Below are 23,335 nucleotides of genomic sequence, written 5' to 3'. Positions count from 1 at the left end.
ATGGTTGGTGGAAAAGTTTTCCAACGCAATTTCCTAAGAAAAGCCATGAGCTCACTTCACCGTGAGGCGAAAGCTCCTCAGGAAAAAAAAAAAGATACTGAAGAGGGATCCCGCGTGGACACGTAGTATAGGGCAAGCTGGGCATGCTCAGTATGCAGTCAGTTCCAGCAACTTTGAAATAAGGTTTCTGTGCCGGGCTCCATTCAATGTGTCACCCATGTGTGAGGACTACCATCCCGCTTGTCCTAGCAGAATAAATCACTACCACTCTAGCTGGCCTTAGAAAGGGCAATTTTCAAAATCATTCATGCGGGTAAACAGCAATTATGCATGTAAATTGGCCATCTGAAACCTTTCCTCAGTGCAGCTAAAAGTATGCATGTTACTTTAGCCTCATTTCTGGGGGAAGAAAAAATGCACGCAGTCTGCATCTTTAAGTATAAGAATGAGATCAATATTCAAAAGACATTTAGATGGGATAACTTATAAGTAATCCACCTAAATGACAAGGTTTTGAATACCGAGAGACACCTCTGCCTAGATTTTAGACGGATAAGTCATTATTCAGCTAAAATCTAGCCAGATAAAAAAAAAAAAAAAAGGCGTTCTGGGATGGGTCTAACTTATCCAGCTAATTTACAGGCCAATACAGTAAAGTGCGGCCGCGGTTACCCTACTTCGAACCCGCTTTCTACTCACAATTTGGCCGCGTTAGTCTAACCTGCGATTCACTATCCCTTTTAACCCATCCTTACCGCTTCTTTAAATCAACGGGTAACCCTTTCCGCCCGCAGCATGTATATGAAATGTAAACGATCTGATTAGCTATTCCCTCCCATACAGTAACGCACGCCCCGATTATCGCTTTTTAAACCTGCAGTTTTGCCGCGTGTTTAACCTGCTAATTTACCGCCTACCCTTACCCCTGCGTTAGAGGCAGGGGTAAGGGTAGACGGCAAACTTTCCCCCAGCGCCCGCTCACCTGCCCTGGCCGCATCCATAGGTGCCGGTCTCCGGGGCAGCCCCAGTCCTCTCTACCCTCCTCCCAAAGCAACTTTAACCAAAAGAAAACTTAAAAACCTAAAATCCCCTCCTTCCGAAGCAAGGCAGGCGAAAAGCAACTCGACATGTAAAGTATTGTGAATAAGTGTAACCAAAGTAAACTTACTTTTCCTTTCTTTCAGCCCTCTCTGCCCTCCTCCGGAGGCGCGCACCGCGGCTCCCCTGCCTCCCGGGGGCAGCCGGCGGTGAAAGCGGCTTCCAGCGGCCCCCGCCGACGAAGATGGATGAACGCACGCCCGTAGTGCACGGGCGCTCAAGCCAGCGAAAGCACATGAACGGGCGTGCGTGACGTCACGGCGTACATTCATGTGCTTTCGCTGACTTGGGGGCCCGTAATGCACGGGCGCTCAAGCCAGCGAAAGCGTATGAACGTACGCCGAGACGTCACGCGCGCTTCGCTGGCTTGAGCGCCCAAATTGACAGACCCCCAAGTCAGCGAAAGCACATGAACGAGCGTGCGTGACGTCACGGCGTACGTTCATGTGCTTTCGCTGGCTTGAGCGCCCATGCACTACGGGCGTGCGTTCGTCCATCTTCGTCGGCGGGGGCCGCTGGAAGCCGCTTTCACCGCCGGCTGCCCCCGGGAGGCAGGGGAGCCGCGGTGCGCGCCTCCGGAGGAGGGCAGAGAGGGCTGAAAGAAAGGAAAAGTAAGTTTACTTTGGTTACACTTATTCACAATTCTTTACATGTCGAGTCACTTTTCGCCTGCCTTGCTTCGGGAGGAGGGGATTTTAGGTTTTCTTTTGGTTAAAGTTGGGATCCACTTCCTGGTACCTGTCATTTCAAATGTCATTTGAAATGACAGGAACCAGCGCACCCAGGATACTCTATAGGCGCTGTATAGCGCTCTATTCAGTAAAATGGATTGCGCTTCATGGACGCTTCTTGGACGCGGCTTGCATTTGCATGCCATTTAAATAGAGTATCGAGCGGTATGTGATCCAAACTGTGCGTGCGGCAAACGCGGGTGCGCCCGGCCCTAACGCACCTCTTTCTACCGCACCTTACTGTATCGGCCCGTTAGTTGGATAACTTTATACCTCCTTCAGAGAAGGTCTAAAACTATCTGGCCTTGTGTGACTGGATGACTTGCTACTTAGCCGGATATCTTCAAAAGATATCCGGTTAAGTAGAATGTTTTACAAAAAGAAATAATATGTAACGGGGACGTATGGCCAGATCCCCTCCCTCCCCCCAACACTTCATAGGTGGCCCTGTTGGGCTGTGCACCCTCCATCCCCCCTAAAACCGTTTCACATATCCAAAAAGTCCCGTGGTCTGCAGGTAAGGCCCCCCCCCCCCCTTCCCTAGTTCTCCTACAATATGCATATATATTGCAGTGCTTTCCCCAAATCCCCTCACCCACCCACAGTGCCTATGTGCTGTGCTGCCCCTATCCCCACCCCCCACCCTCTCCCAAATACCTTAAAATCTCCTGCTAGGAGAGAAGTACACCCTTCCTTGCTCTATCAGAAGCAGCTCTGGAAGCGTAAGCTACCCCAAAAAAGCAGGTACAAATGTCTATCGGTATTTTGTACCCACAACAAGTTTCAAAACAAAAGTACTGTGCCTGTGTGCTTCCACTTTGAAAACTGGTGGAAAAGCCTGCAAATAAAAGTACCCATGGACACTGTTCCAATATGGACAGTTTGAAAATTATCATGTTCACGTGTTGGTAATTTAAAGGAGCGAATCAGAGGCCATATTAAGTACACCCCCCCAAAAAAATTAAATAAAGATGCACATCTCTTTGTTTTTACTCACCATACATTTATCAGCAAAACATACAAGCAAAGTCAGCAGGACGATAGAAGCAACAATCCCAAATGAAATTCCTACATCTCTAGTCCTAAAAGAAAAAAAAAAGAAAGAAACCCCCCAATTTTAATACCTTCCTATATTCTGTGATTGGTTTCATTAAAAGCCTGATTGATCAGATTAATGTCACATGGCACACAATGTCTCCAGCCAGAAACTGCAAAATGGCTATGCTTTCTCCCACAAGTCATTCCACTGTTTGGAGGCACCGACATCAGGTATTTTTTTATAAATGTATATAATGTAATCCTTACAGTTCTGCTCTCCTATTCTTGTCTCTCCTCCAAGTTTAAGACCCTTGTTGTAATGTAACTTTTGATCTCCTTGCACTTGTTTATGTTCCGTTCTTTGTTCTCACCCCTTGTTGCATGTAAACCGGCATGATGTGGTTTCTAACCATGAATGCCGGTATAGAAAAAACGCAAATAAATAAAATAAAATAAATAAAGCAAGTAATTCTCAGCTCCTCCATTCCTCCGAGTGACTACGTTAACACTTAGTACCAGGAAGTCAACCAAAAAATGGACGTGGCACACATGAGCTTTCCAGACTACCAAGGTCCCTCCCTCCCGAATCAACTAGGTCTGAAGAAGGGATCTATGTGATCTAGAAAGCTCCTGTTCATCACTATATTTGGATAATTCCATTTGTCCAATAAAAGGCGTCGCACCCATGCAAGAATCTGAATGACTGAAGTGTACTGCACATTTACTACATAGATACACAATGCCTAGGGACCTTCATTTTCATTTTCGCCCAGGAATTTATTAGTTGTTTATTACACCAAGAACAAAAATTTGGAGGAATCAGTGTAAAAAAAAAAAAGACTTGTAATAAATGCTGATAAATTCCAGGAAAAAAAAAAATCTAAAAACAAAAAGATTCCTGAGAATAGTATACCTGCACCACCATGGAGGGGGAGGAAAAATTTAGAGAGAGTTCGAACCACTTCATGTTATACAGGTGCATGTAAAATAACTGTTTGTAAGCAGGGCATAGATCCAGTTCACAAATGGGAAAGAATAAAATACCACACACATAGCTAAATACAAAAGAAAAACATATTTACCTCGGTACTACTAATATCTGTATCAAAAATATACAGAGAAATACAAAACCGGCACAGGCAAAGTAATTCCCGACTTTAGGTATGCTGATCATACGATACTGCAAAAAAAAAAAAAAAAAATGTTTATATAATATATTGAAAATGTTAACTCTCAGTAAATTCTTACTATACCCAAATATTTATTTTTTCATTAAACTTATAACGCACAGTAACAAACTAGAGCTGTAGGTGAACAACCACCAATGATGATACAAATGCAAAACCATACAACACAACATTAACACTCTGCCTTAAACCCTCTGGTACAAACTAATGTTGTCCTACAGTGAGTTCCCTCTTATCAGGTTTTCTGGAATTCTTCACCCTCACCATCTCTTTTGTGGAGTTCAAGATTACATCCTTTCCTGCACCCTGTTTAATCTATATCTCCCCCCATTGACTAACCCTTATATAAAGCTTAGGTTTCATCGGTTATCTGTATGCTGATGATATACAGATAGTTGCCGGTTTCGGTGGTATTTCTCTTGAGAAGCTCAATCAGCGTCTCTCTGCCTTAGCAGCTTGGTTAAAGTTATCTAAACTAAAAGTTTCATCCCCAAAAATCCCAAGCCATGTAGATATCCAGATATTCAAGGCATACTGACTTTCCTTCTCCTAAGATGGACAATATATTGATTCCACCTACAAAAGAGGTTACTACATTAGGTTTTCAGTTGGATTCTTCAATAAGCTTCTCCGCATATCTCTGGCTTAATACAAATAGCTTACATTTCATTAGGAAATTAAGACCTTTCCTTGGCATTCATTATCTCAAAGTTCTTACTTATTGATTAATTTTTAGCTGGTAATATTACTGTAATGCATTATTTTATGGATTGTCCTCTAAACAAATGAGGTGACTTTAGTTAAAGCTGTATACGGCAGCCAAGTTAATCTTTAACAAAAAGAAAATTGATCATGTAACTCCCTTGTTCATTGAGTTTTATTGACTTCCTGTAGCACTGCGAATTCAGTTCAAAATAGCCTGTTTAATATTTAAAGTCCTTTGCTGGGACATTCCTCAATATTTATCAAACTAGCTTGTTCCTTATAAACCTAATTGTAGCCTTCATTCATTGCAAAAAGAATTACTGAACATTCCTTCACCGAAAATCCATTTCTCTTCTCTTGCGCCCAATTTTTGGAATTCTCTACCACTAGAGTCCCGCATTTATAAAATGGTTGCATCTAGTTCTGAAAATCCTTAAAGACTAAAAGCAGCGATTTTATAACATACACATGTATATGAGCCTCTGTTATAAAAATCGTGCACATATTTATATGTGCAAAATATTTATATTATATTATATTATATTTATATTTATAATATTTATATATATATTATATGCACATATTTATATGTGCACAATTTTACTTCCATACTGGGAAATATGCACATACCCAGGTGCCTCTGAAAATCTGTGCGGCACGCTGAGCCAATACCCACGCATATCTCCCGGCTTTGGCGTACATAGGGCTTTTAAAATTCACTCATCTTTTAACCCAGGCTTTTCCAATTTTGTTCTGCAATAAGTTTATCAGGTTTTTTTTCTTTTAGCTACTGTTTTATCCTGTTTGCATGTTTCATTTACTTTTATTCTATTTCAATATTTTGACGTATTGTTGTAATATTTTACACTAGTGTTTTATATATTTATTTTGCTAATTTTGTTGTGCAATTTAATGTTAATTTTATAAATGTTTCTGTACATCACCTTGATTTTCTTTTATGTAATAAAGGCAATCAATCAAGATAAACTAAACTATACATGTAATGACACATTCTACATACCTCTTTCTCAAATCCGGTTCCAGTAAAGAAAAGAAAAAATCCATAAAAATCATCTGACTTAACGAAGCAGGGTCTATGTAAAAAAGAATATTCAGATTAATTAGGAAAAACTGAGTAACAGGTTTTTTTTATAAATGCTAAAAAATGCACATATTATTCAATCCATGGGGAGAACTACTATCAAAATCACTTATGCATGATTTATATAGGTAAATCAGACGTCTGAATTTTTTTTTTTCCGTCTATGTGGCTAAAACTATATGGAATGTGCCACAACCTTTGTACTTTTTGCCACATTAACAGACAGCATTCCTGGAGAGAATGATTATGATTTGGGGTTGGGAAATAAAAATAATGCAGACACTGCGTTTTTAAATCTAAGGTGCATTATTTTCCATGAAAATAAAAAAAAAAGTACCTGCACAAAAAGTAGATGCAAATGTCAACATGTAGCTTATACCCTCCATGAGTCAAGTCAAAAAGAACATGCATACTTTTACTTTGAAAACTGGGGCAAAATTGCCCCTATAATGAAGTAACTTGTACTATATCATATACTTGGCATGCCACAACGGTCTCCCACTTTCATGCACATCAAGTCAAGTCTCACAAATACCACAATCCTCGGAGGTTCAGTAAGTCACTAAGGTGAGATGCGAAAGGAGTTAAGTGGCTGCCTAGTCAACAAGCAGCAGTATTGACGTTCAGCTTCAAAGGCCTCCAATTCAGCCACTGGTCAGAGCCGCTTTAAGAGTATAAGTAAAAAAAATGTGACTGCATTGGTCCCCATCGTTCAAGCAGGCTGACTGCAAGCAATGGTGAGATATAGAACCCAATGCTCCCCCCTCCATTGTTTCTGCCCATGTCACTGTTTTTCTGCCACTGCTATCCTGCTGAGGACTTTAAAAAAACAATGGTTTTCTTTGCTACACTTCCTCTACCCTGTGGAGGAGGGTGTGACTTTTTTTTTTTTTTAAGCAGCTAGATCGAATTATAAATTTATTTTCCACAAAATGTGTGTGGGTAAGGAGCCCTGTAAATCTCTAGCTGCACTGAGTCCAAAACATTTCTTCAACCTGTCCTGCCACCGGTTAAAACAAAAATTCTCATTCCATATGCAGTTGTACAGTGCAGAAAAAAATCAATTTTAAATACAGCGATTTTCCAGAACCTTACACAAGGATTCTATAAATGAAAAGTCTCCAAATTCTCTGCTTACTTGCTCAGTATTAACATTTATGTTGATGGTTTTAGCTTGCAACATTGTGCAGGCCTACGGAAAGGGTGAAACCGTTCCAAGCATATTCTTAAGCACTGAGAAGTTATGCAAGTTCAGAAGTTGTCACTCTGTCTCTAATTAAATAAAGGATTTTCGGATTTCCAGGCATGTAATATTCCACCTTTTGTCAAACTGGCTTCAAAGGTCCTTCAAGTTAAACCCTTGGGGTTTGATGTTATACACGTAAAAATTAGCATATATATGCGTGTAGGTAGCCTCTACTCACATACTTTGCATTTTCAACTTTTATAAAATACGCACGTATTTTCACTTGTGTGTACACATATAACGCACGAGAAAAAAAAAGGGGGTAGTCCAGGGGTGTGGCCAATGCCTGCATAAGTTGCTATTTTAAGAGAAACGTGTACACATTTGCCAACTTGCTCTCGGTTTTTAAACCTGAACAAAGGACCATGATTCCAAAAGGTAGATTATACTAAAACCTCCTATGATGGACTGTGTGCTCTGGGGGGGGGGGGGGGGGGGGGGGGGTAAGATAAATGGATGAGCCTTCCTATGCCTTGAAGGCAATTTTTCAAAGCGATTTACCCAGGTAAATTGGCCTGTCCGTATATTATCACCCTCTGCCCGGCTAAGCAGCGAACACACACACACACCGTGAGAACTTTCAAGCTGGTGCGAGGAAAGGCACTCCCCAGGAAGCAGAGGAAACAAATCATGCCTAGATTTGATTTTCAAACCTACGAGTAATGTTTTCTGCCTGAAGAAAATACAGGTGCGGAGCACGTGGGTATTTCATACCCACAAGCAATTTTCTGAGGTAGTCTGCCCACGCGGCCTTCCTTTAACGATTCAGGTACAAGCACTCTCTGCAGCTACGCGAACTTGTCTGAAAAACTGTCCCCCTTCCCGCCCCACACCCCCAAAAAAAAGATTTTCCTCTTCCCCCACATTTTTTTTTTACCCACAGTCAAATTCACTGGTAAACACCCTGACAAGCATGAAATTATAGTTACACACTTGGCAGAACTTAGGCCATCAATCGTGGTCATCATTTTATCATGAAGATCTTCTTCCATCTTCCTCTTCTGAGATATATTCCTGTGCAAATTAGAAAAAATAAAAAAATCGTTTGAATTTGCACTGTCTCCTTCAACTACATCCCATAGAAGCATTGTGCATTATGAACTGTAATACAGCCAAGTAAAAAGAAGGAAAGCGAAGATGAGGAAAACAAGACAACAGGAAAAGATCTTTTGTCCTTTTTTACAGTTCAGTCTCAAAAATCACATGAGCAGAGGACACACACCTTTTGCCCTGTGCTCGCTTCTGCAATTTTTAAGAGGAGAAAAGTTGTAACCAATATTTTAAGCATTTTGGTTTAAAAGGAGAATGAATTCCAGACAGATCTAGCAAGCCATCTCTCCCCTGCAACCCCCACCCCCCCTTTACAAATCCCATCTTTTGCCAGACACACTCCACACACCTTCCACAGGTTTTAGTGCTCCAGCCGTGCAAGCAGGGGGGGGTTTTAGTAAAGAGATGTCAGAGTCCCACACAAGCCAGGTAAATCAGAGTAAAATAGAGACGTACAAAAAAGAAAAGAAAACTCACTTATAGCTTACAAGTGAAGAGGAGGGAGACGATAACAGTTCTTGTCTAGATCCATCCAGACTAACAGAGAGAGACATTTTTTTTTAAACGTGGCAGGGAAGAAAGTGGATAATCAAATAGTACGTATCAAAGACATCACACTATAAAACATACAAATTATATCAATACTCACATCTAAATGCACACACAGATATAGAGAGACAGATATATGCACATAAACAGATACTCTCATATCAACCTTTCTTCAAAGTTTCATAAGTCAAACACAATGTAAAATATTCATATCTAACTATACCAAAATCAAATTATTTTATGCTAGATCCAATTGGGCATTTTTATTTATTTATTTTTTTAACATATTAGCTATAGGTTTTTGCTTCACTACAAAAGCTCTCAGGCATTCCAGCAATTCGATCACTCATTTCACTGAATTCTCCTTCATTCAGTGGATTTTTTTTTCTTTGGTGGGGGGGGGGGGGGGGGGGAATACATTCTCCAGGAACTTGGGGGAAAAAATGTACATGCGTTCAACGCTGCTTTCATTCTCCACACACATTAGATTATTAACCGTGCAATATATTTTTAGGTTGTTTATTGCTTCACAGTCTAGCACGAATAAAGCAGAGGGAGAATTTAATCTGCAACCGGATTTTTAGATTGATAAAGCGGTGAGCTAAAATCTTTGACCTGATTACATAGGATAACAGTAGCCATTCATGATAAAATAACAGGTTCTACCTCCGGGGGGGGGGGCGGCCTGCAAACTTGTGCACTGCTCGGGCACAAAAAGAGTAAAAAGCAATGGGTGTTTCTCAGAGTGACATCTGTCTCAAACGAGGAAAACATTTCTGAAACAAGGCATAGGGATTTGGCTGTTTAATGCACTGCATATGAAAACTCAACATTGGCTTGAAAACTGACATTAAACCCTGGTCAACTGACAGGTAAGTTAGGCACATGGAGAAAACCAGCAATATAATTTATCATAGATATACTGAAAACAGAACCAACTCAGGAAGGAGATCGTTGCTTGGGACAGACACTTCGCTTATTTAACCTGATGCAGAAACTATTGTGATGTCAAACTGTCGGGCAGGAATGAATGATACTTTTAAGTCACTGTCTGAAGCTGGTGAAGACAAGAACAGCAATGGAATTCAAAAGGATAAGGGGTATACAGAGCGGATCCCAAATGGTTGAGGATGGGAATGAAGAGAAGGGTAAACCTTTTGTTAACTTTAGATGCGACATTTCTGAATGGGGTAACCTGCATAGAGCAGCAGTTACTACCTAAGCTACTTGCTGGGCAGAGTGCATGCACCTTTTGGGTATTTTATTTTGCCACCGTTTATTATGTTACTATGCAGTGATATTAATTACACTTGCAATATTATTTACATAAAAAGCACTAATTCTAAAAGTCTATGTGCGCTAAGCTGTCAGATTCCACGTGTGGTAGTCTCATACTATGTTTTTGAAGTGCTCCATTCTTGAATTATTAATTTAATCTGGGATACAGATTAGTTATACATATTTATAAGTGTGACAAGGCAACCTTTGCACTTATTACTACAATGTTAAGAAAACAGGAACACACAAATACTTTATACCCTTGCAGTCCAGTAAAACCAAAGTCTTTTACCACTGAACCTGAATGGAAACATCAGTGCATTTAAAACTATTTATACCAGTAATTTGTATACAAGACATAAGAAGTATCTGATTGAGGCTTGACTACACATGGCAAACCCCTTCAGCATGTCAAAGAGACAAAGTGTAAAATAATTTCTTAATTCACAGTTCCTGGGTGCAACCCCACCCTTGTGTGCGTGTCCTGCACGGGTGGGGGCCATAAAAGTATTTTTAAGTCCTTTGGCGCAGGAACCCTGACGAGCTCTTCTCTGATGCCCCTTCCCCAGGATGTGAATCCTTTTGACTGGGGGAAGAAAGGTGTCCTTTCGGGTCCCAGTGCAGAGATGGCTAACTTCCTCTTGGTAATCCCCGTGTGCCCAAATAAAGTCGCTGGGTGCACTGGGTTAGTGTCCAAACAAGTTTACTGTATAAGATAGTTGCAGGTGGCACAATAAATATGTTACAGAGTCACAGTCTTCTCTCTTCTCTGTACAGGAGTCTTTTCTAGTAGGTAAGGAACTGGACGATAACAATCCCACAGGCTGATACAGTACAGTGTGCTCCAGTGGAGCGCACTGTTAACCCGCATTTGGACGCGCGTTTTTGACGCGCTAGCTTTACCCCTTATTCAGTAAGGGGTAAAAGTGCGTCGAAAACACGTGTCCAATCCCCCCCCGAAACTAATAGCGCCCGCAACATGCAAATGCATGATGATGGCCCTATTAGTTATTCCCGCACAATACAGAAAGTAAAATGTGCAGCCAAGCCGCACATTTTACTTTCAGAAATTAACGCCTACCCAAAGGCTGGCGTTAATTTCTGCCGGTGCCGGGGAAGGGCACAGAAAAGCAGTAAAAACTGCTTTTCTGTACACCCTCCGACTTAATATCATAGCGATATTAAGTCGGATGCCCCAAAAGAAAACAAAAAAGTAAAAATTAAAAAAAAAAAAAAATTAGAAATCAGCCCGCAGGTCGGAAGACAGACACTCAATTATGCCGGCGTCCGTTTTCCAAACCCGTGGCTGTCAACGGGTTTGAGAACAGACGCCGGCAAAATTGAGCATCGGCTGTCAAACCCGCTGACAGTCGCCGCTGCTTTTACCGCGTGCCCTAATTTGCATAGGCCACCCTCCTGAATCGCGCGCCCAGGAGAGTGGCCTGCGCACGCGCCGGGAGAGTGTGCGCTCGCCAGCTCTCCCGCGCGTTTTTCTGTATCGGCCTGCCAGTGGGCAGAGCAACCCTTAGATGGTCAGGAAACCCATCCAAGTTGGCCAAAACCTGTCTCCGCACAAAGAGCAAAATCTCTCTCCCCCCCACCCCCCCAGGGGCTTTTGAAGACTCCAATTGGGTGTCCTCTGAATTGTAAATACTTCTTACTCACAATTAGTAGATCTTGCTTTCCTTTCCTCAATGGGAATACCTTTTGGGAGGGATCCTGGGTGGACCACTGCTTCAAGGTCCACTGATATGTAGGAAGAGGAAAAGAAAACACTTCCTGCCAGATATTCAAAAAATAAATTCTGGTTCCCAAAAATAAACCACCACCAGAGTTGTCCCTTGCAATGGGTCACCAGCATTTCCGGGGCAGGTCTTCCCTATCCCTGGGCATCCCCAGACACAGGGTACCCCATGTCCTGGATCCAGGAAAGGCCCAGGTGTCCAGCAAGGCTCCTACCAAGTAAAAGCAAAAATCTAAAATATTCCCAGGCCAACCACTCTGCTCCTTGGGAGAAGAGTACAGCAGTAGAGCCCCTGACTTGCCCTGAAAGATTTCAGGCAGGATGGAGTCCAGGCCCCCAGGTATGCCAAAAATACAAAGGAAATAATCTCCAACCTTCCTCCTGAACTGCAAACTTACCCCATCATTCAGCAAAAACATTTAATAATACATGCGTTAAGAAAAAGGGGCGTATTTATGGAAATTTGTAAGTTACTCTAGAGACCATCAAGCTAGGGCAAGGGAACATAGTAGAAATTTCATATTTGTGAGACTTTCCTCACTCCAAATGACGTTAAATCTTCTCTAAGTTGTACTGTGCTGTTTGTACATCTCACTCTACATGCAAAACTGGCTCCAAACCCTAAACCACCACTAACCCTCATCTCGACCTATCAGGTGGCCCTCCTATAAAGATATAAATAGGTGCACACCGTGAAGCCCTCCCTAGAGGCTCTCTTTCTCTCTCTCTACTCCACACCACTCCTCCTCCCCTCAAGCCCAGAAATGGCCAAAATGCAATTCCAAAAATTTATCGCAAATTGCATTTTGGCCATTTCAGACATATCGCACAGCTTAACGCCAGGAAAAAAGCTGTAGTTATTTCCAGCGTTAAAACCGTGCGACGGCATGCATTATGCTATCGCACAGTATGATATGGCCTCTAAAACCCGCCCAAAACTCCTCCCCCATCCCACCCACCTCAAAAATTTGCATTCATGCCACATGATACTATACTTTTCACATGCGTTATGGCGTTAACGTGTGCGATAAAGCGTTAACGCCATAACGCATTTTGATGAATGATCCTATTAGACTGCCCCCAGAGCCCTTGGTGGAGCTCTGCTATAAAATCTCTGAGTGGATCATCCATTCCAGCACCCGCTAGGGGAGGGAGTGAACACAAATGGATGCTTCGCTAATTATCTCTAACTGCACTAACACTCTTTCCCAGGGCTTACTGGTAACCCAAAAATGTGCCCGGGTTACATGCGCCTCATATATTAACCTCCAAACTGAAGCCTGCAAGAAGCAAGAGATGACGCTCAACATTACAATCAAGAGAAGCCAGCACAGACCCAAAAGAAGAATCTGAAAAAAAAAGAGCTTGTGACATCTCTCTATCCCTCTCTCTTCTTCATCAAGCACCCAAACGAACACTTTAAAAATAGCATCTAGACCAGTGATGGCTAACCTATGACACGCGTGTCAGAGGTGACACGCCGAGCCGTTTTGGCTGACACGCGCAGCGTTTCGAGGACTATCAGGAATTTTTTTTTTTTTTTTTTATCGGCTGCGCCGAGCCTTTTCTTTTTCAGCTGCACCGAGCCTTTAAATGTGTTTTTTAGTTTCCCCCTACCCTCCACCAATGCCCCCGGGCGCAGGGAGGCTCATGCGTCGCAGCGATGAGGCTCAAGACAACGCGCTGATGCTCCTCCTTCCTGCCTGTGCAGCCCCAGAAGTAAACGTTGCCGGAGCCGCGTGGGCAGGAAGGAGGAAGCGAATCAGCGCGTGCAGAAGAGGAGGAGCCGCCGCGGGTCGCTGCGAATCCCAAGTCGCAGCGGCCCAAGAAGAGGAAGAGGCCCGGTAGCAGGGCTGCCGCGGCCCGAGAAGATCAGGGCCGCTGCAGAGCCCATCCTGCGGCGACCCGCGAAGAGGAGGCCCAGAGGTGAGAGAGAGGCTGAGGGCCCGTAGAGTGCGTGTATGAGGTGAGTTGAGAGAGAGGACCTGAATGTTTGCAGAGACAGCATGTGAGAGCCTGTGTGTGTGTGTGTGTGTGTGTGTGTGTGTGTGTGAGAGAGCGAGAGAGCATGTGCCAGTGAGAGCCTGTGTATATGAATGATTGTATGAGAGAGCATGTGCCAGTGAGAGCCTGTGTGTATGAATGATTGTATGAGAGAGCATGTGCCAGTGAGAGCCTGTGTGTATGAATGATTGTATGAGAGAGAGCATGTGCCAGTGAGAGCCTGTGTATATGAATGATTGTATGAGAGAGAGCATGTGCCAGTGAGAGCCTGTGTATATGAATGATTGTATGAGAGAGAGCATGTGCCAGTGAGAGCCTGTGTATATGAATGATTGTATGAGAGAGCATGTGCCAGTGAGAGCCTGTGTGTATGAATGATTGTATGAGAGAGAGCATGTGCCAGTGAGAGCCTGTGTATATGAATGATTGTATGAGAGAGAGCATGTGCCAGCGAGAGCCCGTGTGTGTGAGAAAGAGAAATGCACGTGAGAATGAGAACCTGACTGTGTGTTTGAGGGAAGAAGATGGAGAAAAAAGAAACAGAAAAAAAGACAATATAAAAGGAATTGGCAAAAAAATAAGAAAGGGAAGGTGAAAAAAAAGCCTGTGACCAACCAATTAGAAAACTAAGATCAGACAGCAAAGGCAAAAAAAAAAAAAATGTACTTTTTAGTGATTGGCACATGTACTCTTTGGGAATGTGCAAGAATAGCACTTTCTCAACGGATCTCACAATGTACGAGATCAGCATGGAGAAAGTGGAAGCCCACGGGGCCTGCACAGAGGAGGCAGCAGAATGGACTTCAGTGTCAGTAGCAGCAATCGGCACCTCCGCAATAGCCACGCGGCATCAGTGACAGTGGCAGCAGAGGAATGAGAGAGGTTCTGAGGTTGCTGGCAAAAGAAAGAGAGGGGGGGGGTCTACCTTTAGTGTGTGAATGTGTATGAATGGGACTCTGCCTGGGGGTGTATGTGTGTGAATGCATGGGTGCCTGCCTGGGGGTCTGTGTGTGTGAGAATGAATGTGTGCATGCCTGGGAGATGGGGAGGGAGTGTTGTGAACATGAATGGGAGCCAATAAAAGAAACCGACTGACAGATGAAGTTTGTAACGCTTGCTTGGACTTGAAGTGTACGAAATACCAACCTTCAATTGAAGATTTAGCCAATGAAATTCAGCAACAAAAAAGTCACTAAGCAGGTAAGGTAAAGAATTATTTGTTTTTGCTTTATTAATAAATACAGTATATATATTAAAATTATAACTTTGTTGATTAGAGCTACAAATATCACAAAATTATGGATTTTTCTAGAAGTGACACACCACCCGAGTTATGCTCTGTTTTTTTATGAATTTTGACACACTGAGCTCAAAAGGTTGGCCATCACTGATCTAGACATAGAAATTTTGTGAAAAATTTTCCAAAAAGTCAAAAAGCCTAGTCTTTATTTTTGCTGCAAATATTTTCACATATTTCCAATGAGTTAGAGATTAGGGATTACCCAGAACACCATGTCAATAATTTAAAAAAAAAAAAAAAAAGGATTCTTAGCAGCATTCTGCTAAATCAGGGCTATCAGAAGGCTCTTACAAATGTATGAGTGATACCTTAACTGTTTGGCCAGAGATCTCAAACTGAAGGAGCTATCTTTCATCTACTGATATGACAGATTTATCATACCATGACCGATGTGGAACAGGTTAACAGAGAACAATTACCCCTTCAAATAGCACCAAGACCAAGGAACATGCCATGAAACTGGTAGCAGGCTTAAAGCAAATTTATGAAAGTGGAAGTTTATGGGCAGTCAAGTCAAATAAGCAGACTGACCTTGATCCCAATTAAATTGACGACCAATTATCATCAACAAATTTAAACTGGTACACATTTTAGGGGTAATTTTTAAAGGGATTTTTGTGGGTAAGCTGGTGTTTATCTGCAGAAAAAAAAAAAACCCTTTCAAAATTGGACACTCAGTGGGGAAAAATGCATGCTGCTGACAGCATACATACTTTTCCAAAGGAAAAAAATGATGCGGTACGGAAGGCATGTTCACAGCAGACCCCAAAAGGTAAGCACAGGATGTCATTAAACCCCCCCCCCCCCCACACACACACACACAGTGGCACTGCAGTCCATGGGAGTTTCCCATTGAAAACCAGCTTGCAGATCCATAGACACAAAGGAACCACAGTTATGCAAACACTGCCACCTCTTAGAAAATTATCTTCCTACGTATTTCAGAAGAAAGGTAGAAAGGAAGAATCCATCCTACAATGATTTACAACATGAGAAAGGAAAATTGGTTCTTACTTGCTAATTTTCATTCCCAGACTCCTGGGTTTTGCCTCCCTTCCAGCAGATGGAAACAGAGAAAGTTTTGCTGAAACTGGCATATAACCTGGTATGCCACCTGCAGTCCCTCAGTATTGACCTGAACCCAAGCCAAGATACCACTGAACCTAAATTAACACATCCTCTAAAAACTTTGGGGATAGGGAAATACCTACAATACCTGAATGTCGGTATATAAAAATAATAAAATAAATAAATAAATAACACATCCCCCTGAACAAGCAGTAGGATGTGGAAAACCCCCTAATGGGAACGGTCCTTTCCAATGTTAACCACAGAAGAAACAAGAACAAAACCTGTGCCAATCTTCAGTCTATTTACAATAACAATAATTTACTTCCAAGTTACTTCTTCCTGTTCATTGTAAGACAATTACTTGTCACTGTTAAAGTTTAAAATGTAAACCGAATTGATCAGTAATTCTGTTATTGGAAAGTCGGTATAGAAAAGCTATAAATAAATAAATAAATAAAATAACAGATTGAGCAGACTCTCAAGACTCTTCACCCCAACTAGGTTGGACTCTGGACTGATCTGTGGTACTACAGGAATGAAAATTAACAGTTAAGAACCAATTTTCCTTTCCCTATATATACCCAGATCAGTCCAGACTCCTGGGATGTACCCAAACTTCCTTAAACAGAGTGGGACTGCGAGAGTCTCGATTGAAGCACACTTTCACCAAAGTCCATGGCATCTGGAGGCTGAACATCCAAACGATAATGTCTGGCAAAAATTTGCAATGATTTCCAAGTAGGGCCCTACAAATTTCTTGTGGCGACACTTGGTGACATTTTGCCCAGGATGCTGCTTGCGATCAAGTAGAAATAGCTCACATCCCCTCAGGAACAATGTGGCCCTGACATACGTATGCCAAACCTATTGCTTCTTTCAACCACCGTACCAATGGTGGATTTTGAAGCCTTCAGAAGAAAAGAAGGAACTGTATGTAGAGAGACTCCAGCATCCGTAATTCTCAGAAAAAGATCCCTGCACGATAGATCCTGAAGCTTGGAAATTCTCCTAGTGGAAACAATTGCCACCAAAAAAAACCAAAACACCTTTATGATAAGATCCTTCATAGTTGCCCTTCAAAACAGTTCTAAAGGAGTCACACACAATCCTCTGAGAACCAAGTTAAGACTCCAATGGGGCCACAACTACCGCACCAGAGGTAGCAATGCTTCATCTCCCAGAGAAAACGCACCACATCTGGATGTGTGGCTACAGTTGCTCCTTGCACTTTGCCTCTAAGACAGCCCAAAGCCACCAACTGGATTCTGAGGGAGTTAGAGGCCAAACCCTTCACTAACCCTTGTTGCAAGAAGGTCAAATGTGTGCCACCGACGCTAGAGTAGGATCGACCCCCCTGCTCCACACACCAAGTCTCAAAGACTCTCCACACCCTTACATAGGCTAATGATGTTGAAGTCTTACTAGCTTGCAAAAGAATGGCAATGACATCATTGGGATATCCTTTGGACCTTAGATGCTTCCTCTCAAAAACCAAGTGAGACAGAAGCGAGCCGCCTGATCTGAAAATGTGGGACCTTGACTCAGCAGTTTGGGAAGATGAGCAAGACGCAGCTGACTGTCCACCGTGAGGATTGATCAAATCTGAAAACCAGGGCCGGCGAGGCCACGCTAACTCTACTAGAATCACGTCTCCCGGATGAATCTCTACTCACATAAGAACATAAGAAATTGTCATGCTGGGTCAGACCAAGGGTCCATCAAGCCCAGCATCCTGTTATCAACAGAGGCCAAACCAGGCCACAAGAATCTGGCAATTACCCAAACACTAAGAATATCCCATGCTACTGATGCAATCAATAGCAGTGGCTATTCCCTAAGTAAATTTGATTAATAGCCGATAATGGTCTTCTCCTCCAAGAACTTATCCAAACCTTTCTTGAACCCAGCTACACTAACTGCACTAACCACATCCTCTGGCAACAAATTCCAGAGCTTTAATGTGCATTGAGTGAAAAATAATTTTCTCCGATTAGTCTTAAATGTGTTACTTGCTAACTTCATGGAATGCCCCCTAGTCCTTCTATTATTCGAAAGTGTAAATAACCATGTCACATCTACTCGTTCAAGACCTCTCATGATCTTAAAGACCTCTATCATATCCCCTCTCAGCCGTCTCTTCTCCAAGCTGAACAGCCCTAACCTCTTCAGCCTTTCCTCATAGGGGAGCTGTTCCATCCCCTTTATCATTTTGGTTGCCCTTCTCTGTACCTTCTCCATCGCAATATATCTTTTTTGAGATGCGGCGACCAGAATTGTACACAGTATTCAAGGTGCGGTCTCACCATGGAGCGATATAGAGGCATTATGACATTTTCCGTTCTATTAAATAATTCCCTTCCTAATAATTCCTAACATTCTGTTTGCTTTTTTGACTGCTGCAGCACACTGAGCTGACGATTTTAAAGTATTATCCACTATGATGCCTAGATCTTTTTCCTGGGTAGTAGCTCCTAATATGGAACCTAACATTGTGTAACTACAGCAAAGGTTATTTTTCCCTATTTGCAACATCTTGCACTTGTCCCCATTAAATTTCATCTGCCATTTGGGTGCAACACTTTGCCCACCAGCAACCACGGCAGAAAATGTACAGGAGAACCTCTTGCGGCCAAGGGAGTACTAAGATGTTGACTCCTTCTGCTCCATGTTCCCTTCTGTGACTGAAGAAATGTGGAGCCTTGGCATTCCTTTGAGTTGCTGTCAAGTCTATGCATGGGATGCCCCAGTGACTGATAAGCCTTCAACAGCTCCCACTCCCCGGGATCCAGCTGCTGATGACTGAGAAAATCTGCTTGCACATTGTCAATCCCCACTATGTGAGAAGCTGCCAATGACTCTAGATGTCACTCTGCCCAGCGAATTAACTCATATGCCTCCTATTACCACTCTGTCGGTTGAGATAAGCCACTGTTGTCACATTGTCTGACAAAATTCTTACCAGCCTTCCTTGCAAGAGAGGCAGAAAGGCATGCAATGCAAAGCACACTGCTCTCATTTCTAAGCGACTGATAGACCATGATGCCTCCTCCTGCGACCAATGGCCCTGCGCCGACTGAGTCTGACACATAGCCCCCCAACCGGAGATGCTGTCATCAATTGTGACTACTAACTCAGAACCTACAAGGCTACCCCCCAACTTAATTGGTCCCGACCAAGATGCCATGAGAGACTTAAGCTGGCCATTTCTGTAAGAGGCAATGGTAGATGAAACTGTTCTGACAATGGATCCCATCAGGAAAGCAAATCTTCTGCAGCAGACTCATATGAGCAAATGCCCAAGGAACCAATTCCAACATGGAAGCTATGGAACCAAGGATCTGCAGGTAATCCCACACCCTAAGAACCACACATTCCAACAAGCTGCGAATCTGCCTCTGCAGTTTGTCGATTCACTCCCTGGTGAGAAACACTCTCCCGATCCTGGTGTCAAAATTCGCCCCCTGGAACTCCCCCTCCTGAGAAGGGGTTAACTGACTCTCTGACAGATTCACCAACCAACCCAGGGACCTTAAACACTGCAGTATCACTGCCACTGCCTGTCAAGAACGTCAGACTTTGCTCAAATCAGTCAATCATTCAGATACAAAATGCCCTCCTTCCTGCAAGCCACCACCACCTCTACACCCATCACCTTGGTGAAGGTTCTCGGAGCTTTGTCAATCTGAAGGGCAAGGTGCAAAATTGAACCTCAGAAATCTTTTATGATCCAACTAGACTGCTATGTTCAAGTAAGCTTCGGTCAAATCTAAAGAGGCACTGCTGCAATCACTGAATGTGGCGTCTCCATTCGAAAACAAGGAACCTTAAGTACCACGTTCATCTTCTTCAGAATGAAGATTGGGCAGAATGTTCCTTCCTTCTTTGGGACCACAAAATAAATGGAATACCTTCACATTCCCCAGTCCCTCACGGGTACAGGGACGATGGCTCTCAGCATCCATAAACGGTTGATGGTCTCCTGAACCACCCATCTTTCATTTGCAGAGGCACAAGGAGACACCAAGAACAAATCCTTTAGCAGATGAGCAAATTGTCAAGCCTAACCTTGTCTTATCACATTTAGGACACATTGGTCCAACATGACATTGGCCTACTCCTCGAAGAAGAGAGTCAACCGACCCCCTATGGCCGGCATCGAGGAGAGGAACAGCCTCGATTCATTGGGCAGACTTGGATCCCAACACCCCCTGGCTGGAACCATCTCTGTTTGGCTTTCGGCCTCAAAAGGACTGGTTCCAGAACTGCTGCCTCCCAGTGCCTTGTCTCTCGTCTCCTTCCAAAGCCCGATTCTGCCAAAACCTCTGATTCATCCGAAAGTGAGGCTACGTGGAGAAGGAACTCTTGCCACCCTTCAGCTTATCCTCCAGCAACTTATGGCCTTTATTCTCACCCAGATGCTTCATGTGCTCCTCTAAGTCCTCTCCAAAAAGCAGTTTCCCCTTAAAAGATAAAGCCCTAGCTGAGACTTAGATCAAACATCCACTAATCAGTTTGGCAACCAAAGGAGCCGTCTGGCCAAGACCGGAGACATTATAGCCCTGGAGGATGTTTGGGTGAGGTCATAACATGTATCTGCTCCATAGGCCACCATGGCTTCCAGCCGCTCGGCCTGCATGGTCTCTGATGCCGACATCGCCTAATCAGACTATAACTGCTGAACCCAGCCCAAACATAAAGCTGCTACAAATTGCAGCTCGAATGCCCAAAGCAGCAACTCATATCTTTTTGAGATGGACCTCTAGCTTCCTGTCCTGTATATCTTTGAGCACCGCAGAACTAGCCACAGGAATGGCTGTCTTTTTTGTAACAGCTGACACAGAGGCATCCACCTTTGGCAGCAATTCCATGTCCTCCAGCAACAGATAAAACTTGTCCATTGCTCTACCAACCTTCAAACCGGTGTCTGGAGTCTCCCACTCGTGAAACTTTTTTACAGACTTATAGAAAGGGAAAGCCTTTGCCAGACCTCTTAAGCCCTCCATGACTGGGTCCACAAGTTCATGATCAGATTCTTCTTGTGGAATCTTAATTCCCAGCCACAGGGAATCAGGGGCCACAATTCTTCCCTGTGGAAAAGACAAACTGCCTTAGCATCATCTCCTTTCACAGTTGGGGCCCCGCTCATCATCTGGATCTTGCCGGTCTGGAGCTCTGGGGTTCCTCTGCCGGAGACTCCCTGTCATCTGACTCTCCCGTGGACTAGTTTGCAGCTTTTGAATGCATAGCCTGACTCAGGACTCATCGAACCTTGGTTGCCACATTGGCCCGTGCCATTTTGGGCTTCTTGGTAGGCCACAGATCCTGCAGGCACTCCTGCCTGCAAAGACAGCATCCCATGGCCTTCCTGGTGAGATATGCCTTGTAGAGCAGTAGCACAAAATCAATAGAAAAACCTGTTGTATCCTCAGGATAGTCTCCCAGAAGGTCCTCATCCTCCTCAAACAGAAGTTCCTGGGCCCCTGGGCATCCATGAGTCTGATTGGCTGGAGACAGTGGTGGAGGGAGGACTCCCTCTCCTCCTGCAGTTTCAGCTGCTGCTGTAAAATAAGCCAAAATGGCCACCATTCCCGTGTGAACTGGGAAGGCACCCACAGCCGTGTCGGCATCATCTGCAATCCACGTGGTGTTCTGATGCCTCCCCGACATTCTCATAAGCATTCTCTGAGCTGCTGTCTCACCCGGAGAGGCAGCGAAAACACAGGCTGGTATGAGGCAGTCGTGCGTGCGTCTCCCCACACGCTGAGCACCGGCTACCATGCGACCACCATTCTGAGGATGCTGAGGAAACAGCCCTTCGCCTGTCGGGTTGCCTACAATCAACTTCGTGGAATGAACATGACATGACAGGGGGGAAAAAAAAGGAAACTTTTTTTAAGCTTCAAAACTTTCAAGCACTTCGCTGAAGCTAGGCAGCAGGCACCAGGCATCCTCCTGGGGAGGAGGGGGGAGGGGGAGGGAGCTGGCAACACCAGTATTTTTACCCCCGGCAGCAAAAAGGAACGAGCCAAAAAGGGTCTCCAACCCCTACTCATCCACCTCAAAATTGGAAGGGACCTGCCATCCTTCTGGGAGGAACTCTTCTCTCCTAATCTCTATCTACATTTTTTTTTTTAAAACTAATTTCCAAACTGGAGTTTTTTGCTGCCACCATCTCCTGGAGACAGAGGGAGTGCAGGTGGCACATCAGGTTATATGCCAGTGTCAGCGAAACTCTGTCTCCATCTGCTGGAAGGGAGGCAAAAGCCAGGAGACTGGACTGATCTGGGTATGTACAGGGAATTACTGATTTTCACAGATGTAGCAGATAAAAATTTAGATAACAGATCTAACCACCACACTAGCAGAGAACCTATGGCCCAAGGGCCAAAAGTGCTCCTCATGGTCAAGTGTTCTATTTTAATTTACTTATACTTGGCTCATGCCTTTTCACTGGTTACTCAAGGCAAGTTACATTCAGGTTCAGCTGATAGTTCCCTGCTCCCAGAGGGTTTGCAATCTGAGGGCCATATTTACAAAAGGCTTGATTTTCAAAAGTATTTATATGTATAAAACTGGGTTTTACGCATGTAAATGCACTTTACGCGTGAAAATGGCTTTCGAAAATTGCTACGATAGTAGTTACATTTATGCATGCAATTCACCTGAAGCATTTTTCCCATAGATACAAAATGAGAGAAAGTCTTTGGTAAATAGGCCGCTACGTTTGTACCCGAGGTAATGAAGGGTGAAATGACTTGCCTAAAAGGTCACAAGGAATGCCAGCATGATTTGAATCCTGGCTTCCCTGTTTCTTAGCTTGCTAACTAAAAACTAGGCTATCCTCCATTCTAGCTAGCACTTGATTGGCACAATTCAAAATTTAAAAAAACATCCTGGTTAAGAATGGACAACTTCGAGCAGCTGGGGGAAAGGGTGGAGCAAGATGGCTGCCTGAGCTGAGACAGAAGACACTAACCTTTTGTTTCTTTCTTTTGGTTTCTACTATTATGACACCTAAGTGCAAAGGAAAGCTGAGGGTTTTCCCGTCCAAACCCTCTCTACCTTCTGGTCAGCAATTTACTACTTCCTTCGTCTCTGCCATGCCCGGACACCCCGAGGGACTCCCCGTTGCAGTTTTGTCTGAGAGAGTGGAGCAATTCCCAGGGGAAGAGGTTTTCTCTGACCCTCGGGACCAGGACCTATTGCTGGAGTGGCGCATAAGTATTCCCAAG

The 23,335-nt window shown here is 43.6% G+C and overlaps 1 protein-coding gene across 4 annotated transcripts in view; it reads right to left on the bottom strand.

Moving 5' to 3' along the window:
• Positions 1-23,335, bottom strand: part of ADCY7 (adenylate cyclase 7) — a 331,521-nt gene that overhangs the window by 37,869 nt on the left and 270,317 nt on the right. For 3 of the 4 annotated variants that reach the window (XM_029608517.1, XM_029608514.1, XM_029608515.1), the window contains 5 exons: positions 8,635-8,694; positions 8,041-8,121; positions 5,781-5,853; positions 3,950-4,047; positions 2,827-2,911 (listed from right to left, as the gene is read on the bottom strand). In XM_029608517.1, the coding sequence (XP_029464377.1) occupies positions 2,827-2,911; positions 3,950-4,047; positions 5,781-5,853; positions 8,041-8,121; positions 8,635-8,694 (397 nt within the window). The remainder of the gene's footprint in view (positions 1-2,826; positions 2,912-3,949; positions 4,048-5,780; positions 5,854-8,040; positions 8,122-8,634; positions 8,695-23,335) is intronic. The other variant, XM_029608516.1, reaches the window with a different exon arrangement.

Source organism: Rhinatrema bivittatum, chromosome 7 (assembly GCF_901001135.1).
Source record: "Rhinatrema bivittatum chromosome 7, aRhiBiv1.1, whole genome shotgun sequence".
Lineage (NCBI taxonomy): Eukaryota > Metazoa > Chordata > Amphibia > Gymnophiona > Rhinatrematidae > Rhinatrema > Rhinatrema bivittatum.
The sequence above is the reverse complement of the archived record's forward strand: the minus strand, read 5'-3'. Positions and strand labels throughout refer to the sequence as shown.